General features: G+C 35.9%; 1 protein-coding gene across 1 annotated transcript; it reads right to left on the reverse strand.

The window, feature by feature from the left end:
- Positions 1 to 312: 312 nt before the first annotated feature.
- On the reverse strand, positions 313 to 17,800 carry LOC129281942 (eukaryotic translation initiation factor 4E-like). The gene is made up of 7 exons (XM_064112868.1): positions 17,727 to 17,800; positions 15,378 to 15,589; positions 13,627 to 13,690; positions 9,107 to 9,220; positions 7,665 to 7,804; positions 6,411 to 6,465; positions 313 to 4,709 (listed from the first exon to the last, which is right to left on the reverse strand). Exons 1-7 carry the CDS (start codon positions 17,763 to 17,765, stop codon positions 4,650 to 4,652), a joined length of 684 nt encoding a protein of 227 aa, XP_063968938.1. The 5' UTR covers positions 17,766 to 17,800; the 3' UTR covers positions 313 to 4,649.
- Between the last annotated feature and the right edge of the window lie 1,138 nt (positions 17,801 to 18,938).

Below are 18,938 nucleotides of genomic sequence, written 5' to 3' on the forward strand. Positions count from 1 at the left end.
AATTTTAGTACAGAGTTAGACCATGGTCCAAGTTAAACCCGACTTCAGAATACAGGCCAGAGTGTTTATTCCATTATGTATAAGGCTATCTGAAATGTAGACTAATTGCTTAGTAGACCACCAGGGGAGCGTTTCATTAAGCATTTTTTATCCGACAAGTTGTCAGATCTAACAATTTTCCTTGATTATGATAGGTGAGAAGCACCATTACTATGGTAACTGTCTGATAAAATGTCTGACAAGTCCATTCATGAAACACTCCAGTAGAAAAAAATAGACATAAAAGAAAGTAAACAAAGGCTCAATAACTGATTTCAACTCCATAGTTTCTTCCATCAGTGGAAACAATTACATTTAATAAACTTTTGTGTCTTTTTCTTTTTTTTCTTTAAGATATAAAATACAACATACAACATTGGCTCCAAATTCACAGCCAAGATACACATTCATTGCTAATTAGCTGTACATTATGTACATTTTTTTTCTCATTTTTTTCATTTACGGTTTACCTTACACATTTCTTCTCTAAAATGAATTGAGTAAATACAACTCCCCTTCTAACGGCAAGTTTCTAAAAGAATACACAACTAAAAAAGTAAGTAAATAAAATATGCAAGAGAAACTCTTATTCCCCCACAATAAATAAAACAATGTAATATCCACTTACCGATAATACAAGATAGATAAGTAGCCAATATTTTATTTGAAGGAAAACCAAGTTACACAAAGATCATGCATCTAAATATCTTGAAAGCTGATACATAAGTGATGAATCTAGAGTAACATATAAATAATTTACCCTCTCTTACTTCACAAATACCTTACTTTATGAATAACATAATAAAACATGTTTTGAAAAGAGTTAACAAATCGTGAATAAAAACCTGTATGTGCATTTTAACAAATCGTGAATCATTGTGGTAAATGTTTCCCAATACTCAGAAAGGAAATTCTTTGAAATAACTATGGCATACATGTACAAATTTTTTTTTTTAATCTTGAGAATCAAATTGGCAGACAATTGGAATTAGAAGAGATAAATCATTTTGTGCAAATTAAATTGAGATACATTATATGCAGAAAAACCAAAATATAATTACCATGGTGATAATACATACATAACTGAGCATTTCCACAAATTTATCAACATTTTTGTACGTTGTTGTCCTTCCCCCATTTTTCTAACTTCAATTCATGAGCTACCCAAGTCATGATCGTTTGAGAGCACTGCAATTGTTCATTAGAACCAGAAAACGGACAAATGATTTCAGGGAAGGTCCTACAAACAGAGGGTCGCATTTCATGGACTTGCTCATCTGTAAAGCGCTTAGAGACATTGTTCTGATAAAGCAGAATATTTTCATACCTGACAACCCTTAGGGCCAACTTAAGGCAAAGGAACTAATTACTAAGAAATTTCTCGAAATGGAATATCTGACTCAAACAAAACTTCAGATAATATTCTGCCATTCCTAATTTTTTGGGGTTTTAAATAAATCTCTTTTGTAAACATATACACTGTTACATGCAGAATCTTTTTTTTTCATCACACCTTGATATGAAAGCATGGAAGCGTTCATTTAATGAAAGAGGACTCAAAAGCGAGTTAAACTCAAGCTGAAAATTCTTTCAATATTCTCTTCCCAATACAGCCGCATCAAATGGGTGAATATATACAATTACATGCTAATCTTAAACAGAACTATACAGTGTGATGACATGCCTTGGAGGATAACTGATCAATATATTTCTGTGTCTCCACGAGCCGAGGTTCGAAGCGTACACGTCTTACGAGCCACCATAATCATCATTCTCAATAATAAACACACTCTTATGTACAAAACAATCCTATAGCAAATGGTAGAAATACCTGCAAATCCTATTCAAAAGCTCCAATTTCTCCGCCCAACTCCCCACCTTCACACGCAATCCCTTACAACATGGTGATAGACTTTGTGTGAAATGGCACTTGGCTATAGATCTCAACACGTAAAAGGTATGAATGCTGTATCTGGTGCTATGTCAGACAAAGCTTGGGTATTTCCAGTTCCCAGTGTCGTCACCAGAAATCAATGCACATACTTTTGAGTCCAGAAATTCCATCATCGATGAATATAGAAATGTAACATTAATAATCATCAAACAAAGACATAGCTTTGATCATTCACAATCATATGATATACTCTCTGCCATTCCCCAAGTCTTGCTAAATATTTCACAATACTTCTCCAACAGACCAATTTAACCTCCCTGCCAACAAATCATGTCTACATAGAGTAAACGAGATAGTGGTAACATTCATGTTTGCGGTTTTAAACACAACTCTATCCTCGACCTAATACCACATGCATTATTCCGATCTCTCTCTACTATCCCCTCTTTAATCCAAAAGCATTTATAACAACAGTATCTCCACATTGAAGTTTACAAACTATGAGCTAGGCTCCTGACAAATGAAACAAACAAAATATCTTGTCCAACTTGACAATCTTATAAACTTAAAAGCTGAAGTATACATGTAAAACTTGACATACTGACAACATAGAATCAAATCATTGCATGCTATGTACAGGAAATCATAGACATGGGGGTCAATGGTCACCCTAAAGTGAATATGTTTCAAACTTGTAATTAATACTAGTGGGGAGATCTTGGCTTAGTATTAAACTTAATTTTATTGAATATGATATTCTTTCACTACATTGTAGATACGTGGTAAGATTTTGCTAACAATATATCTTAAAGAAGATACAACCAATGAATTGTTTATTTATTATTAATCTCTTTATTACAGGGTCCAGTGACTTGAATCTTACTACAAGGCAAATTCTAAATTTTTTATCTTTCGGAGGCTACTTTTCACAATTTCGTGCCTAAATATGAAACATTGGATAAGCTTGAACATTGCATTGAATGGAGATTTTCCTGGGGCAAATTCGCTACGAGCCCCTACGTAATTTTTTTCCTGCAATTAATTCTTTCCAATGGATCCTAAAATAATGTACCAAAGGATACTGGGCAGTTCCATACCAATCTTTTTGTGTGTCCCACCTCATGCTTCTCCAATCTACATCCACTTCAAAACTTCCTGAGCCATGATTATTTGAGAGCATCACAACTTTTCAAATGAATTACAACAGAGAGATAAATCATCTAGAAGGTCCCAAATGCAAGGGGTTGGATGTGGATACTTTATGCCCTACTGTGACATGTCTGTAAAGACTCCTCTAGTGAGTCAAGAAACCTGGGCCCTGTCTTACAAAGAGATACGATTGATCCCATCAATCATAACTCTATGGAAATCCATCAGTGTCATAATTTTCTTATACAGGAAATTTGCAAAATATCTTTTGTAAACAAAGGAGAACACACCAAAATGTCAAGAAATCAATGAATTTATTAATATACATTCGTTTCTAAATTTTTTTTAAACAAACATGTATTTTAGATGTTGACTTTGCTGGCTTTCCATAGTTGCGATTGATTGGTAAGACGGGGCCATGGGGCCCATAACACAAGGCTTAGCAATCATCGTAGAAGAATATCATCACGACTGTCTGCATTTACCACAATGTAAAATGTACACAATCAATCATGAAAAATATTCAGGGTAAGAACATAGTTATTCAGGTATGCATTGAATTTGAATTAGCCATTTTGCAGAACAAACTACAATTCGGTTATGAATGTAATGATCAATTGTGAAGTTGTTTTTATACATGGAGGTGTGCTTATACTTGTACAATACCATCCTGAAGAACAACGAGAGCCTAAAGAAGACAAATATAGATTATCTGTATATGAAATGATATGTGTACACTGACCTAGCTTGCATCACAACAATACAAGTTGAAAATCAAATCAAAGTGTTTGGCAAAGAGAATTATAAACAAACTCTTCATTTTGTGGTGATATTTACAATGATTTCCCTATATATTTACCAGTACATAATACTTGTATGATGAGAAATTTTCGGCAAACTCTGGATTTAGGATGCAGATTTTTCCAATCTTAATCTTGGAAATGGAAATAAGTGGAAATAATATTGAAGCAGCATGTCATTATACAAATAACACAATCAATAAAACCACTAAGGCAAAAAGCGTATTTCGCAAAAATTCAACTCACAGGCCTAAAACATTCAATGCACACAGAACATGAAAATTCTGATATCTATAGTCAAACACAAGAAAAAAGAAACTCAAAAGGATGTATTGGTTACGCAATATTGCTGCAAAATCACAAATCTATTGGACTGTACAAATTACAGCTTATATCAATCATAACAGAATAAAACCCAAACAAATTGGATTATGTTAGAAAAGCTCTGCCACAGTTGGTGAAAAAGATAAAACTTTCTTTTGCCTGTAAGCTGTAAGTGACACTAAAGAGAAAATAGCTGGAGTGACTTACAACCTCATCTGCAGAAACAGGTCATAAGTCTCAATAATCTTATTTCTGTGCGTACATCATGCCGCATGCAGAGGCATTACACAAGCAGGGGGTTGTCCCACGATATGAAGGGGGTAATGCTTGTAGTTGTTGGGAGTGTGGTACACGTGGCAGCGATGAAAACGGCGACGGATCTCGACGAGGTACGGAGAGACGGACACTTGGTAAATGGCGAAGGAGGGTGGAAAGGGCGTGTATCATACAGTGTAGAGACTCTTTGCCATAGACCCCGTCTTCGTCATTGTGTCTTTATGTGCCTGGGGGTGGAAATTGTGGCGAGATAAAGAGAGAGGAAAAAAGAGAGAGAGGGAGAGAAAAGAAAGTGATAAAGAAAGAGAATGAGGAAGAGAGAGAGACAGTGGAGAGAATAAAATATGAACACTGCATTCAACAAGATCTGATAAATAAACAAGTGGAACGCCTCTGGCAGTCTCGCCTGCATTACGCGATTTAATATAGCAGCAGTGCTAACTTTGAAAACTACTATAAAATAATCATTCACAAAAACACCATTCATATAATGACATGATACCACGTTCATTGACCATAGATGACATTTGGACGGTGACTTAAGACTTGTCAACTACACCCATGTCCACATTTCATTTACTCTATCCATAAACTTTCAAAGTTATAATGGCAATTCAACAATTACCCCAACATGGCCTACGTTTATTGACCTTAACTGACCTTTGACCTTGGTTTTGTGACCTGAAACTCACAGGGGATGTTCAGTGATACTTGATTACTCTTATATCCCAAGTTTTATGAAATAGATCCATAAACTTCAGAGTTAGGATGGTAATTTAACAAAGACCCCCAACACGGCCAAAGTTCATTGACCTTAAATGACCATTGACCATGGTCATGTGACCTGAAACTCGCACAGAATATTCAGTGGTACTTGATTAACCTAATGTCCAAGTTTCATGAAGTAGATCCATAAATTTTCAAAGTTATGATAGTAATTCAAAAAATACCCCCAACTTGACCAAAGTTCATTGACCCTAAATGACCTTTGACCTTGGTCATGTGACCTGAAACTGGTGCAGGATGTTTACTAATACTTGATTAACCTTATGCCTAAGTTTCATGAACTAGGTCCATATACTTTTTAAGTTATGTCATTTCAAAAACTTAACCTTCGGTTAAGATTTTGAAAATAATTCTCCCAACATGGTCTAAGTTCATTGACCCTAAATGACCTTTGACCTTAGTCATGTGACCTGAAACTCAGGCAGGATGTTCACTAATACTCGATTAACCTTATGTCCAAGTTTCATGAACTAGGTCCATATACTTTCTAAGTTATGATGTCATTTCAAAAACTTAACCTTAGGTTAAGATTTGATGTTGACGCCGCCGCCGTCGGAAAAGCGGCGCCTATAGTCTCGCTCTGCTATGCAGGCGAGACAAAAAGGACCTGTTAGAAAAATTTGAATATGTGAGGAACGCTCTTTGATTATTACATACACACTTTGTATTGGATTCGTTCTTGAAATCACATCTGATCACATCATTTATCCAGCTAATCATGAAACAACTTTCAATCTATGTACTCAGACATCACAAATTCAGACTAAAAAGATGCAAAAGACTCATCAAAAGAAACATTTCACATAGAGCTTCTCAGAAAAATATTACGCACCCTCTCTCCACCCCTCCCCCATCTTTTTATGTCCACAAGTGAATGCAAACTTTTGTCAAAGGGTTCGTGATTCATGCGAATTGCTATGATTTGGAACCAGAGTTTCTTGGAATCAACTAAAATATTTAAACATTCTCTGAATCAAGCACATTTCATGTTTGAAATCTATATAACCCATGATTTTGATTCTGGTTCAAATCCAGCTTTATGAAAAACATTTACAAGTATCATGAATATGGCCCTGGCTAGCACATGACTTCACCCTTGTAAAGAGTGAAATGATGGCTTTCTACAAATTAAACACACTTACCTCAAAACCTATTGTGTATTTGTGTGGTAGACCTAACCTATCTTTGAATTTTCGTCTGAAAGGAAGAAAATAAAAAAAGTTATTCAAAGGCGTGAAACACTATGACTATGGAGTGTTGCAAGAGGCTTGTAGCAATTGCAAGTCAATTTCAGGTCCAAAAATTGATTGTAAATTTTGTGAGTGATTGCAAGTTTGTAATTCATAGCTGAGCCCCATCTTACAAAGAGTTATGATTGATCCAATCAATCTCAACTCTATGGAAATCCATTCATACTATAATTTTTTCTACAGGAAAATTGCACAATCTCCTTAGTAAACAAAGAGAAACACACTGAATTTTTAAGAGAATGAATTAATGCATATACATCATATCTACAAAATATTTTGAACATACATTTAAGATGGAGATGTTGCTGGCCCTCCATAATTGTTTTTGTAAGAAGGGGCCCTGGTCTACTTCTTGCATCAACAACTATAAATTGATTTGCTTTAGTTAAAATTGATCACTTGTAAAATTGCAACTGAACTTTGTATTTGATTGCAAAAACTTCTTGCAACACCACCTTACATCTACAAATAAAATAATTTACATGAAAAAAAATTCTTATTCTGTGCTGGGTTACCACACTGGAAGAATGTGCATTCATTCCCCATTTGGAAAGCCAAGATGTATTTTGAAAGCTTTACAGAACTGCCAGTCTCATAACAAATAATTATTATATACGAGTGCAATGGACAGAATATTTCATGAGGTGAAAGAGAAATGATCCATTGCGTGAATGAAAAACATTCATTATTAGTTTTATATGACACTTAAGACGTCATTTGGCATTTAAAATGCATGTAATCTGATAAATTTTTTTGTAAAATAATCATTATCTCACAACAATGACAGCCTCAATCTGATTACTTTGCGAGCTTCCTGCATAGAATGTGCAGATGGATTGCACACATATTCACAGAACGGAAATCTCATTAGTTTTTAGCAAAAGTGGCTTTGAGCGAGATCCACAGACAAGACGTTAAGATTGTATTTTGTAATACGAAATAATAATATCAAATACCTTCAAGCCATTACGGACCAATTTTACTTAAAGAAATGTTACCTGTGTTGTAATTTTGAGTCTTAACGTCAATACATAGTCATTTTCATTCTAGCTGACGAAGTAATTAAGTATGCAAAGTGCAACATCTACTATTTAACATCACAATTTAGACTGACTCATAAGTTTTTAATAAGAAGTGTGAACTCACCCTATATTGGTTATTGAGTCTTCTTTCCGCCAGTCCCCTGTCCACATTGCAATCTTATTTCCTTTACTTCTAATGTTGACAACTGCACCGTTGACTAAATCTGAGTCATCATCGAAGCTCTCTCCTATCATTAGCAACATCTAAGGAATGAAAAAGAAAGGGGAAAATTTTACAGCTATTAATCAATAAGACCACGGGAAATAGAGTAATAATATATCTGTTGAGCAGTTTGAACAAAATTAAAAGTGCATTCCCTAAACGAAGTTAAAATGGTCATGAGAATAGAATCAATAAGCATCAATTCAATGTTCTATCACAATAGTTAAGAGTCTCCAAAAACATTGAAAAAATAATGTGTTTTACGGAAATTGCCCTTGATAAGAATGAAAAAGTAATAAAAATGAAATAAACAAAATTCGAAACAATGGTTTTAAAGCCGTGGTTTAAAGCACTTGCATAAATTTCACTTAATTCAGAGAACCATAAGAAGAGTCCATTGTAGCATGTGATCTTTCATTAGAGGCTGCTAAGTTCACACATATTGCTTTGGTATGAAACCAAAGTTAAAACGAATTAAAGGGATCGTTTCACTTTGCGAGCAGCTGATTTTAAAAAAAATCTCAAACTGAGATGAAACATATGTATGAGTGCCTGTATTTGTCCTCAAAAACCCTGAAGACCACAATATAGGATGAAAAACTCTTATTTAGATACAAAAAGCAATTAATTAGCCTGATTTTGAGAACCATCTAGTAGATGGGTTCAGCTTATAACCAGTTTTCTCCAATTCAAAAAGTATGTTGGCTATGTTGACTGCTTCTGCTGTGTGTCTCCTATACACACACTATTTTTAGCTGCACTGTACATTCAGTGTATACCTTGTACACACTGTATGTAGGTCATGCTGGGTTCATCAAGAGTTTGTGTTGTGGTGCACAGATTCGCTGTATATACATAGTCATTGAAACTAACCCCCAATTACTTTCAAACTTTGGTTAACATCTCCAAAGTTTTAAAATAGTTCCTGTAGATATGATACTTTGAAACTTATGGGTTGGCATTTTTACACTATAAGCCTAATGTTTAGCCCATTTTTTAAGAACCAAAATGAGATTTTTTTAAATCAGAACAAAGTGAAATGATTACTTTAAATGAACAGTGGTATCAAATCATAGCAGCAACCTTAAATTCAGCCTCATGTGACACAAAGCATGCATTCATTATAAGACTCTTATTTTAACAATGTTATTTATTCAGAATTTAAAAACAAAACCAATTTACTGACTGTAACATATAAATAATGAAATCTGCATGAACTGTGGATCCAACCCAAGGTTTCAAAATCCCTATTGTGAATGTGGGTCACCACTATAATTTGTTTAACAACTCACAGCTAGATTAATTGTATATATCTCTAATAGATCTAGTAAACTGAATCTTACCGTTTCTAACCAGCATCTGTCTATGTCTTGTGGTTTTGATTTGCGGTCGAAACCTATCAGCCACCTACCACCATCTTTGTTCTTGTCGTCTTCCCACATTGGTTTCACACCATCCTGGGTTGGGGGGGGGGGGGAGGGGAGAGAAACAAGAAGGGATACATAGATTTAGAACTGATTAAAATGACGAACCATTAAAGCAGCACCAACACCTATATCAGGATGACAGAATAAGTGGAATCTATGATGGAAAATCATCTGATTACCGTCTTTGTGTATATATCCTTCAGCATTCTTTTGTTCAAAATAAAGTTCTACTGTTTTGTGCTTTTAAAGCATTATAGAAAGTAAAAGATTGTTGCAGGGGATTGTCCAACCATGACCTCTAGGTGACACAACATTTGCTCCTGTGACTATTGCTCTGGGTTTTATTTTGTCTAAGATATAGGGTTAGGGTTGCAAGATGATTTAATGTTATGTTTAGGTTTCAGTTTAGGGTAGGGTACATGTATACTGTTAAATCTAGTCATTTGATTAGTGTGTTGAATTTTCTGGCAGAGCAATTGTTGCCGGAGCAAATGTCACAGAACTAACCTCTAGCCATGACTACTCTCTTCTAAAATATACATGGAAGAAGATTAAGTGATGAACAGTATTCAATCAATATCAATAACATATACAGTGTATATGGCTGGAGTCATTTCCAGAGGCGAGTTCTGAGTCATCGTAATTATGCTGGTAGTACAAAACATATTTAGAAGATTCCATTCATGTTGTGTTTCACTGTATATCAACTAGAACTTGTTTCAACCCTTTCGGGTAACGGTAGGAAGTAATTCCTTAAAAAGCTATGTGCGCTATGAACACCTAGCTTAGCCGGGTAATACAGGAGCGCCTTGAGCACCTAACAAGGTGGATATTAGTCCAGTAGATATGTGAAAAAGATGCTCGAATCTGGCAGAAAGTGTAAAATTTGGCATACAGGGGTATTTTTGGGCGCTGATTTCAAAAATTGCCGGCCCCAAGCGATTTGACCATCGGGTCGGCCGCCATTTTGAAATCCAAGATGGCCGCCATTAAAAATCATTAAATGTCATTTTCTTGAGTTTTTCATGTCATGTGACACTGAAATTTGGCATATAGGGGTATTTTGAGGCACTGATTTCAAATATTGCCGGTCCCCAGCAAATTGACCATTTGGCCGGCAGCAAAATGGCCGCCATCTTGAAATCCAAGATGGCCGCCATGATATATTATTGCAATCATTTTCTCGAGTTTTATCTGAACTGCGGTATTGAAATTTGGCATATAGGCTTATTTTGGGGTGCTGATTTCAAAAATTGCCGGCCCCAAGCGATTTGACCATCGGTTCGGCCGCCATTTTGAAATCCAAGATGGCCGCCATTAAAAATCATTAAATGTCATTTTCTTGAGTTTTTAATGTCATGTGACACTGAAATTTGGCATATAGGGGTATTTTGAGGCACTGATTTCAAATATTGCCGGTCCCCAGCAAATTGACCATTTGGCCGGCAGCAAAATGGCCGCCATCTTTAAATCCAAGATGGCCGCCATGATATATTATTGCAATCATTTTCTCGAGTTTTATATAAACTGCGGTATTGACATTTGGCATATAGGCTTATTTTGGGGTGCTGATTTAAAAAATTGCCGGCCCCAAGCGATTCGACCATCGGGTCGGCCGCCATTTTGAAATCCAAGATGGCCGCCATGGAAAATCATTAAATGTTATTTTCTTGAGTTTTACATGACGTGTGACACTGAAATTTGGCATATAGGGGTATTTTGAGGCACTGATTTCAAATATTGCCGGCCCCCAGCAATTTGACAATTTGGTCGGAGGCAAAATGGCCACCATTTTGAAATCCAAGATGGCCGCCATGGAAAATCATTAAATGTTATTTTCTTGAGTTTTACATGATATGTGACACTGAAATTTGGCATATAGGGGTATTTTGTGGCACTGATGTCAAATATTGCCGGCCCCCAGCAATTTGACCATTTGGTCAGAGGCAAAACAATAACAGAATAAATAATGAAAAAAATATTGAAGGTTTGAGGAAATTCCATCTAATATTTCAAAAACTATTGGAATTTCATTTGGTGTATTGGTGACGTCAGATGCAAGCAGTTCCCACATGTTTCTTATAGTACAAAATCAATGAAATGTAGCCTCCTAAAAAAAATGAAAATGTTTTTTATTGAAGCCTCGGTATATCAAACAAATGATTTCACACCTGCTCCAGAAAGAAAAAAAAAATACCCATGATGAACCATTTATGCATTTTATATCACACAACATAATGGGGCAGCTGCTCATTCAGTAGCCTATAATGACGTCACAAATAAAAAAAAACTTTTCTCTGGGCTGAACTCCCCTTTTTAAGGGATAGAGCAACGTCCGATGTGGCGCTGCTAAGTTGCTGCCGGGCTCACGATCTACAGAGTATGGGCAAAATAAATTTTCGGAGCATTTCTGTTACTGAATTCTATTTTGAACAATATTATGTGTATTATTATCCTCCATCATTAATATTAATTTCATCATCATCATCATACCACTATAACCATCAGTACTTCAAGTCTGGAGCAGTTTTCTTCATGTTGATTTGTAATAAAATATTGCAATTAGTGCAGCAATATTCTGAAAGCAGCAGGCCAAAAACCTGCCTGTATGTCTAAAATGCAGTGCCTCAAATTATTTAAAACCAAGAAAATGATTTTGATGAATTTTCATGACAGTCGATCCTCTCTAGATTTCAAGATGGTGGCCATTTTGCAGCATATCTATTGGACAGATTACTGGGGGCATTTTCAATATCCCTAGATGCCAAACTTTAAAATAATACGTTACGTGATACTAGATAAAGTGATTTTTTCAATGATATTTTTTCATGGCAGCCATCTTGGATTTCAAGATGGCTGACATTTTGCTTCTGACTCGGGATCAGATCACTGAGGGCCAGCAATATTTGAAATAAGCACCCCACACTCCGTCGATATGTCAAAGTGCAATACTGCAGATCATATGAAGAAATAATTTACAGCCTCTCAACAGAAAAACATTGTTCCGGATGGTTATTATTCAACCAAAGCCACTTCAAATGTGTAACTGCAGAAGAAGCTAGCTGGTTTGTGTATGTATGGTGTTTCATACTTACGTAACATCTATATCAGCAATTAAGGGTGCCAATGTATTGTAACCCTTGCAACGGACTAAGGTGTGGTTGTGTTGGATTTGTTTTTTTAGTGCCTATACAATGGGTTTTACTCACCATTATAATGATGAACATCATTCAAACTTGGTAACCATATTGGAATTCAAAATAGCATCTATTTATTATGTTCTTTTCATTGATCAAGGATGCAAAGATCAAGTTTTTCTCCAAATCTAAAGTGTTACAGGCCATACGTAAGACTTGAGCAAATTATCTTTCATGGCGGCCATCTTGGATTTTAAGATGGCGGCCGTTTTGCCGCTGACCTGGAGGTCAAATTGCTGGGGGCCGGCAATATTTGACATCAGTGCCACAAAATACCCCTATATGCCAAATTTCAGTGTCACATATCATGTAAAACTCAAGAAAATGACATTTAATGATTTTTCATGGCGGCCATCTTGGATTTTAAAATGGCGGCCATTTTGCCGCCGACCAAATTGTCAAATTGCTGGGGGTCGGCAATATTTGAAATCAGTGCCTCAAAATACCCCTATATGCCAAATTTCAGTGTCACATGACATGAAAAACTCAAGAAAATAACATTTAACGATTTTTCATGGCGGCCATCTTGGATTTCAAAATGGCGGCCGACCCAATGGTCGAATCGCTTGGGGCCGGCAATTTTTGAAATCAGCACCCCAAATTAAGCCTAAATGCCAAATTTCAATACCGCAGTTCATATAAAACTCGAGAAAATGATTGCAATAATATATCATGGCGGCCATCTTGGATTTCGAGATGGCGGCCATTTTGCCGCCGGCCAAATGGTCAATTTGCTGGGGACCGGCAATATTTCAAATCAGTGCCTCAAAATACCCCCATATGCCAAATTTCAGTGTCACATGACATGAAAAACTCAAGAAAATGACATTTAATGATTTTTAATGGCGGCCATCTTGGATTTCAAAATGGCGGCCGACCCGATGGTCAAATCGCTTGGGGCCGGCAATTTTTGAAATCAGCGCCCAAAAATACCCCTGTATGCCAAATTTCACACTTTCTGCCGGATTCGAGCATCTTGGCCATTTTTTGTCACATAACCGCTCCACTATATGTGCGCAATATAAATACCCTATATTATTATTATTTTGTAAATTGTAGAACAAGGTCAATTTCATTATCAGTTGAATACAATTATTTGGCCAAAAGAACATATGTCCTCCTTAGTTTCTTTTTATAAAGGGGATATTTGTGTCATTTAATTTACTGTATTATTCCAAGAGATGAAGAATCATTCAATTTTTTTTTATAGAAAACTGGAGGAAAATCTTACTTTCTTACCTTAAATAATGAGTAGTCGCATCCTGACGCTAATCTACTTGCAACTTGAATGTAATTATAAAGTCTGGAGAAAGAGACAAAAGAAGTGATCAAATACATTTGATATCATTAAAAGAAAAATCATATTTTGAGAATGAGAATGAGTGTAAACGTGCTTAAATGAATAAGTCAAAGCAATCATGTATACCTCTTTAAAGTCAAATTTCTCTAAAGCTGCACATATTTCTTTGGTCTTAAAAAGATTTAAGCGAGGCAAAATTTACCATCATTCAACCAAAATACATACATGAGATTTTTAAATAAACTTTGTGGAGCACCTCTGGCAGTCCCCCTGCAACACATTATTCAATAGCAGCAAAGCAAACTTTGAAATCAACTATTAAAGATGAGCAATTTTTTCAGAAAACCAGAAAAAACATCATTCATTTGATAAAAGAATTGAAGTTAATCAACCTCAAATAACCTTTGACCTTGACCATGATGTGACCTGAAACTCATGCAAGGTGATCAATGATACTTGATTGCCCTTCTGTATGTCCAAGTTTCATGAAAAGGGTCCATATACTGTCAAATTTGTTCAAAAACTTAACCTTGATTAAAATGTTTATGTTGATACCCTAAATATGGTCAATGTTAATTCACCCAAACCTTTGACCCATGTAATATCACCTGAAACTCATGCAAGATTAAAAAAAGGTACTTGATTACCCTTTTGTCAATGTTTCATGAAATAGGTCCATAGAGCCTTTAGTCTCGCTGTTTTACAGGTGAGACAATAAAAAATAATTAAAAAATAATAAAAACTAATTAAAAATATAAATTATTTGTGGTACATAATCATTAATGATTACAAAGACCACTCGTCTATGGAAACAGCATTTGGAATTTCCCTTGTATATGTGGCTTAAAACATGTTCTCAGGGGCATCAGAGGAGCATGTGTAGAGCCTTGTCACAGATAGGGTTGCGATTACATTCAACGCTTCTAAAAAACAAACAAACAAATGCAAGTCTCAAATGCAAGCATCTCATTTGTTGAAAATAAACTTGCATTTTATTTTTTTCAAGTTGCAATAAACATTCTAGATCACCTGCCAAGTATAAAGGCAGCTTTCTCCATTATGTAGATGAATCCCACTACAGTGTCTGGTAATACAAAGTTTAGTTATTGACTGTATGGCTTATTTGTACGATTGATCATACACAATAATCGATGCAATCAATCGTAGTAATCAGACCCACCACCAATCGCTCAGCTTTGTGTCAAGGGCCACTGCAGAACACTTTGACTATGGCCGCCAAGATGGCCTCCTCTGATGCCCCTGTGAACATGTTTTAAGCCACATACATGTATACAAGGGAAATTCCAAATGCCGTTTCCATAGACGAGTGGTCTTTGTAATCATTAATGATTATGTACCACAAATAATTTATATTTTTAATTTGTTTTTATTATTTTTTATTGTCTCACCTGCAAAGCAGAGCGAGACTAAAGGCTCTGTTCCGACGTCGGTGTTGTCAACATTGAAAACTCAAACAAAATAAGTTTTTGAAATGTTATAACTTTAAATGTATGTAATCAAAGAAGAACAAAGGTACTTCCAGAGGATTAGAGCCATGTGTGGTGCTAGGTCAGCAGATGAATGATCTTTTCCTAGCCTGGCCATACTAGAAGCCCCCCCCCTCCCCAATTAAAATTGCCATTATTAAAAAAAGGAACCCAAAGTGAATTGGAGGTCCATGGATACTTACGACCAGAAATCTTCTACTGTATCAAATGCTGTGACGATTCTAAGGTTTTCTGTCCATGATTTGGCTTTGTCATTCTTGAAGAACCACATAGACCATCTGCTCTGTAAGGGATGTTTGATGAGACTTTCTGGATCTACGGCTTGTTGGTCGCTTTGGAGATCTTCTTCTTGTTGCTGCAGATGCTTTACACCCTTCCCATCTTTACTAATATCCTGTGAGAGTTACAAAGAGAGAGAGAGAGAGAGTGAGAATTATTGAAACCAACAACATCACATCAGCATTATCTATGTGATTAAAAATAAATTCCAGTTGTGGCAACGATTTCAAAATGAGTGCGTACAAAATTCAATAAGACGACTACCCAAGTGTCTTTTTCGTATACGTGCCACAGGATTCTGGGAGAAATTGTGCAATTACTGAGAAACAAGCAATAATAGAACAGAGAGATTATCTGAGTAGTCAATCTTCACTGTGATTAGCTTAGATTTCATGATTTCACAAAGTTCAGTGTAAGTAACTGTACTACTACATGTAAATTATCATCTATGATGATATAGTGATAATTCACCTTGGTTTAACAGACTTACTCATGAAATCAGTGATGAGACCTAGGCTATTTCCATGATATTTAATACTGTGATTGGTTTGCATCATTACTACATCATCACCATCACCATCACCAATACCACCATCATAATTATCATCATCCCTGCCACCTCATCATCATTATACTCATTTAAGATGCTTCCTAAAGCAAGTTTAAACCTCTGTTTATATCCAAGTTCTGTCTTCTCTTTAGATCATCATCATCATCATCATCATCAATAATCATCATCATCATCATCACCAAATATCCTTCTCCCCACTCTAATCCAGTCCTGAGCACTTTCAATCTTTAAACCTGCTTGAAGAAATGGAAAATGTTTAGATATCTGCTGTTATTGGTGTTTTTATCATCATCACACCACCATCATCATTTCATCATCACCATCATCACCATCATCATCATTATCATCACTATTATTTCATCATCATCATCACTGAAATCAATGCCATATTCTTCAAAATTCAAATCCTAATCATATTCAAATTGCAGATTTGCCACTAAATATTTGTTAAGTTTCTCCAATCTTATGAATTCATATTATATTACTTATCTCATGACATAAACTGCAATCTCTTAAATACTACTTTTTCTCCACATTACTCATCAGCGTGGTTTCCTAAATTTTAACAAAGTTTGAGTTACAAAAATTATATTTTGATATGCATATTAATTTTAAAATGTACTTGCATACGATGTATGATTTATATATGCCTCTCTTTCTTTTTTCATATTTTTCACTTTCCATTACATCCCTCTTTTACCTCCGGCTTTCACCATAGGCCTACTCTCCCTTCATCACATTCAACTTCTCTACCTGCCTATTCTGCCCCCCGCTAATAAATAGGCCTACCTTTTAAAATTCAAATTCAAGTTCAAATACTGCCTAGAGATCTACTTCCTATCTTTCATGAACCTGCTTACACAGAGATTGAGAATGGTAAGATATCTGACCGCGGTAGATAACTGCCATTATTGGCTTGTATCATCACCACCATCAATCCATCACCAATGATCACCATTATCAGGGACAGTATCACCACCATCATCATAATCATTTTTCTCATCGTCACCATCTTCATCTAGATAATAGATCTACTTTTCATCACCACTACACCAGCATCGTCTTCATCATGCTGCCAGCTTAGCCTTAATAATATTTTAACCTGCTTTTAAATTCATGTTACTTCATCACTTGCCAAAACTAAAAGTTAGAATAGAAATGACAGGATGAGGATTGGGATTCAGAACTGGAAGGAAACTGAACTCTCACTCAGTCTCAGTCTCACAACAGACTGCACAGACATGAGACAGAGCCACACTCAACTGACTGACAAACGTTAAATTTCCACTTTTTTGGTTTCAGGAAGCTCTAACGTTACTTCATTCTCTAAACCTGTCTCCTGTTTTTTTGGTAATGAAAGTTAGGTTTTGGGGGAGGACTGCAATAGCCACACAAAAACTTGGCTCAGCTCACATACCAACACAACACGAAATTCACTCCGACCTCTAGCAATTCAATGAACGTGGCTGCACAATGGCAATGCACATGTTCCACTCAACTCAGCATATCAGCGCAAGACAACCGGCGAAATTATCACCGCGAGCCTCCTTACTCTTTCGCTTTTATCTCATAAAATAATAAAAACATCGATCATTACGAGATGTGAACGTAGCATATGATATCAGGAAGCGATCATTAATCGTTAACTCAGTTAAATGGTACAGAAATGCAAGAAAATTACCTCGAGATTAACATGCTTTGCTATATTCACGGAAGCCATTTTCCTTATGTTCCAATTTTGGCCTTCTGTCGTAATGTCACGTGGTACAATCAGGTGGAAATAGAATTGATGAAGTGACCACCAAGTAGAACATAAACGTCACACAAATTTGTCTTGGGGGTCGTGCCTCGAAGGAGGAGGAGTGCAAAAGAAAAAACAAACTAAGGGGGGGGGGGGATAATCTGTCAGATCTGCTGTATTAAAAAAAAAAAACACACAATGAATCGACTGTAAGTAGAATATTGCGCATATGCACATCTCATGCAAATGACAAAGACATTATCGACTTTTCAGTGGTTGTTTATTTGAAGAGGTAGTCCTGTCACTTCTAAGCTTTATTCTTATATAAATCAACATAAATATATAATCTCTTAAGCCTTATTTGAATAATGCGAGCGCGAAGCGCGAGCTATGTTTTATTTCATGTATTTTGTCCTAAAATTTAAACATTCTGGGCAATGTTTGTGATCCTAAATGAGGTGTGTATCCAACTAAATAATTACTGTGAGCGCGAAGCGCGAGCAGAAATTTGTAATGTACGTTTTGATCCGATCAAAAAAGGATTTATTAACGGCTGCTCGTTAGCCAAGAAGACGTTACATATATTTCAACAATCAAATAATGCAAGTGCGAAGCGCGAGCTGAAAATTTTGACATGCCTACCTGAAGTATGGAATTCTACGAGCACTTTTTGTATTCGTGAAAAGGATAAGTATATAACTAAACAATTGATGCGAGCGCGAAGCGCGAGCGGAAAAAATCAAAATTTACACTTAAAAGTGGGACACTCGATCTATTCATGTTTTGTAAATCATGAAAAAGATGAGTAATTGGAAATGTTCCTACATTAATAATGCGAGCGGAAACATTTTGATATTGCATATGATCTGAAACTGGATAATGATTTAAATAGAGAGAGCAAGCTGCGTACCTGAATAAGATATATGCGCGCGCGTGTCTCAGATTTCGACCTAGAATCTGGGCATTCTAAATACCTTTTTTTTTAATCATGAAAATCAATAAAGCGAGCGCGAAGGGCGAGCTTGATATATCGATCTGAAAAGGGGTCAATTTAAGCTCTTGATTTCAAGCATATTGTAGGAAAATTGAGAGGCAGACATGGATCACACTTAAAAAAGAGCTGATATGTTTCATTACTATTACCCTGTAGTA

This window comes from Lytechinus pictus, chromosome 18 (genome assembly GCF_037042905.1).
Source record: "Lytechinus pictus isolate F3 Inbred chromosome 18, Lp3.0, whole genome shotgun sequence".
Taxonomy (NCBI): Eukaryota; Metazoa; Echinodermata; class Echinoidea; order Temnopleuroida; family Toxopneustidae; genus Lytechinus; species Lytechinus pictus.

Bases quoted from the DNA above. Each gene is read 5' to 3' on its own strand.
- LOC129281942 (XM_064112868.1), bottom strand. From the start codon at position 17,765: ATGGCTTCCGTGAATATAGCAAAGCATGTTAATCTCGAG. The intron at 13,691-15,377 runs GTAAGTATCCAT...CTCTTTCTCCAG, and splicing joins ACAGTAGAAGATTTCTGGTC to ACTTTATAATTACATTCAAG. The intron at 4,710-6,410 runs GTAAGTGTGTTT...TTCCACCCCCAG, and splicing joins AATACACAATAGGTTTTGAG to GCACATAAAGACACAATGAC.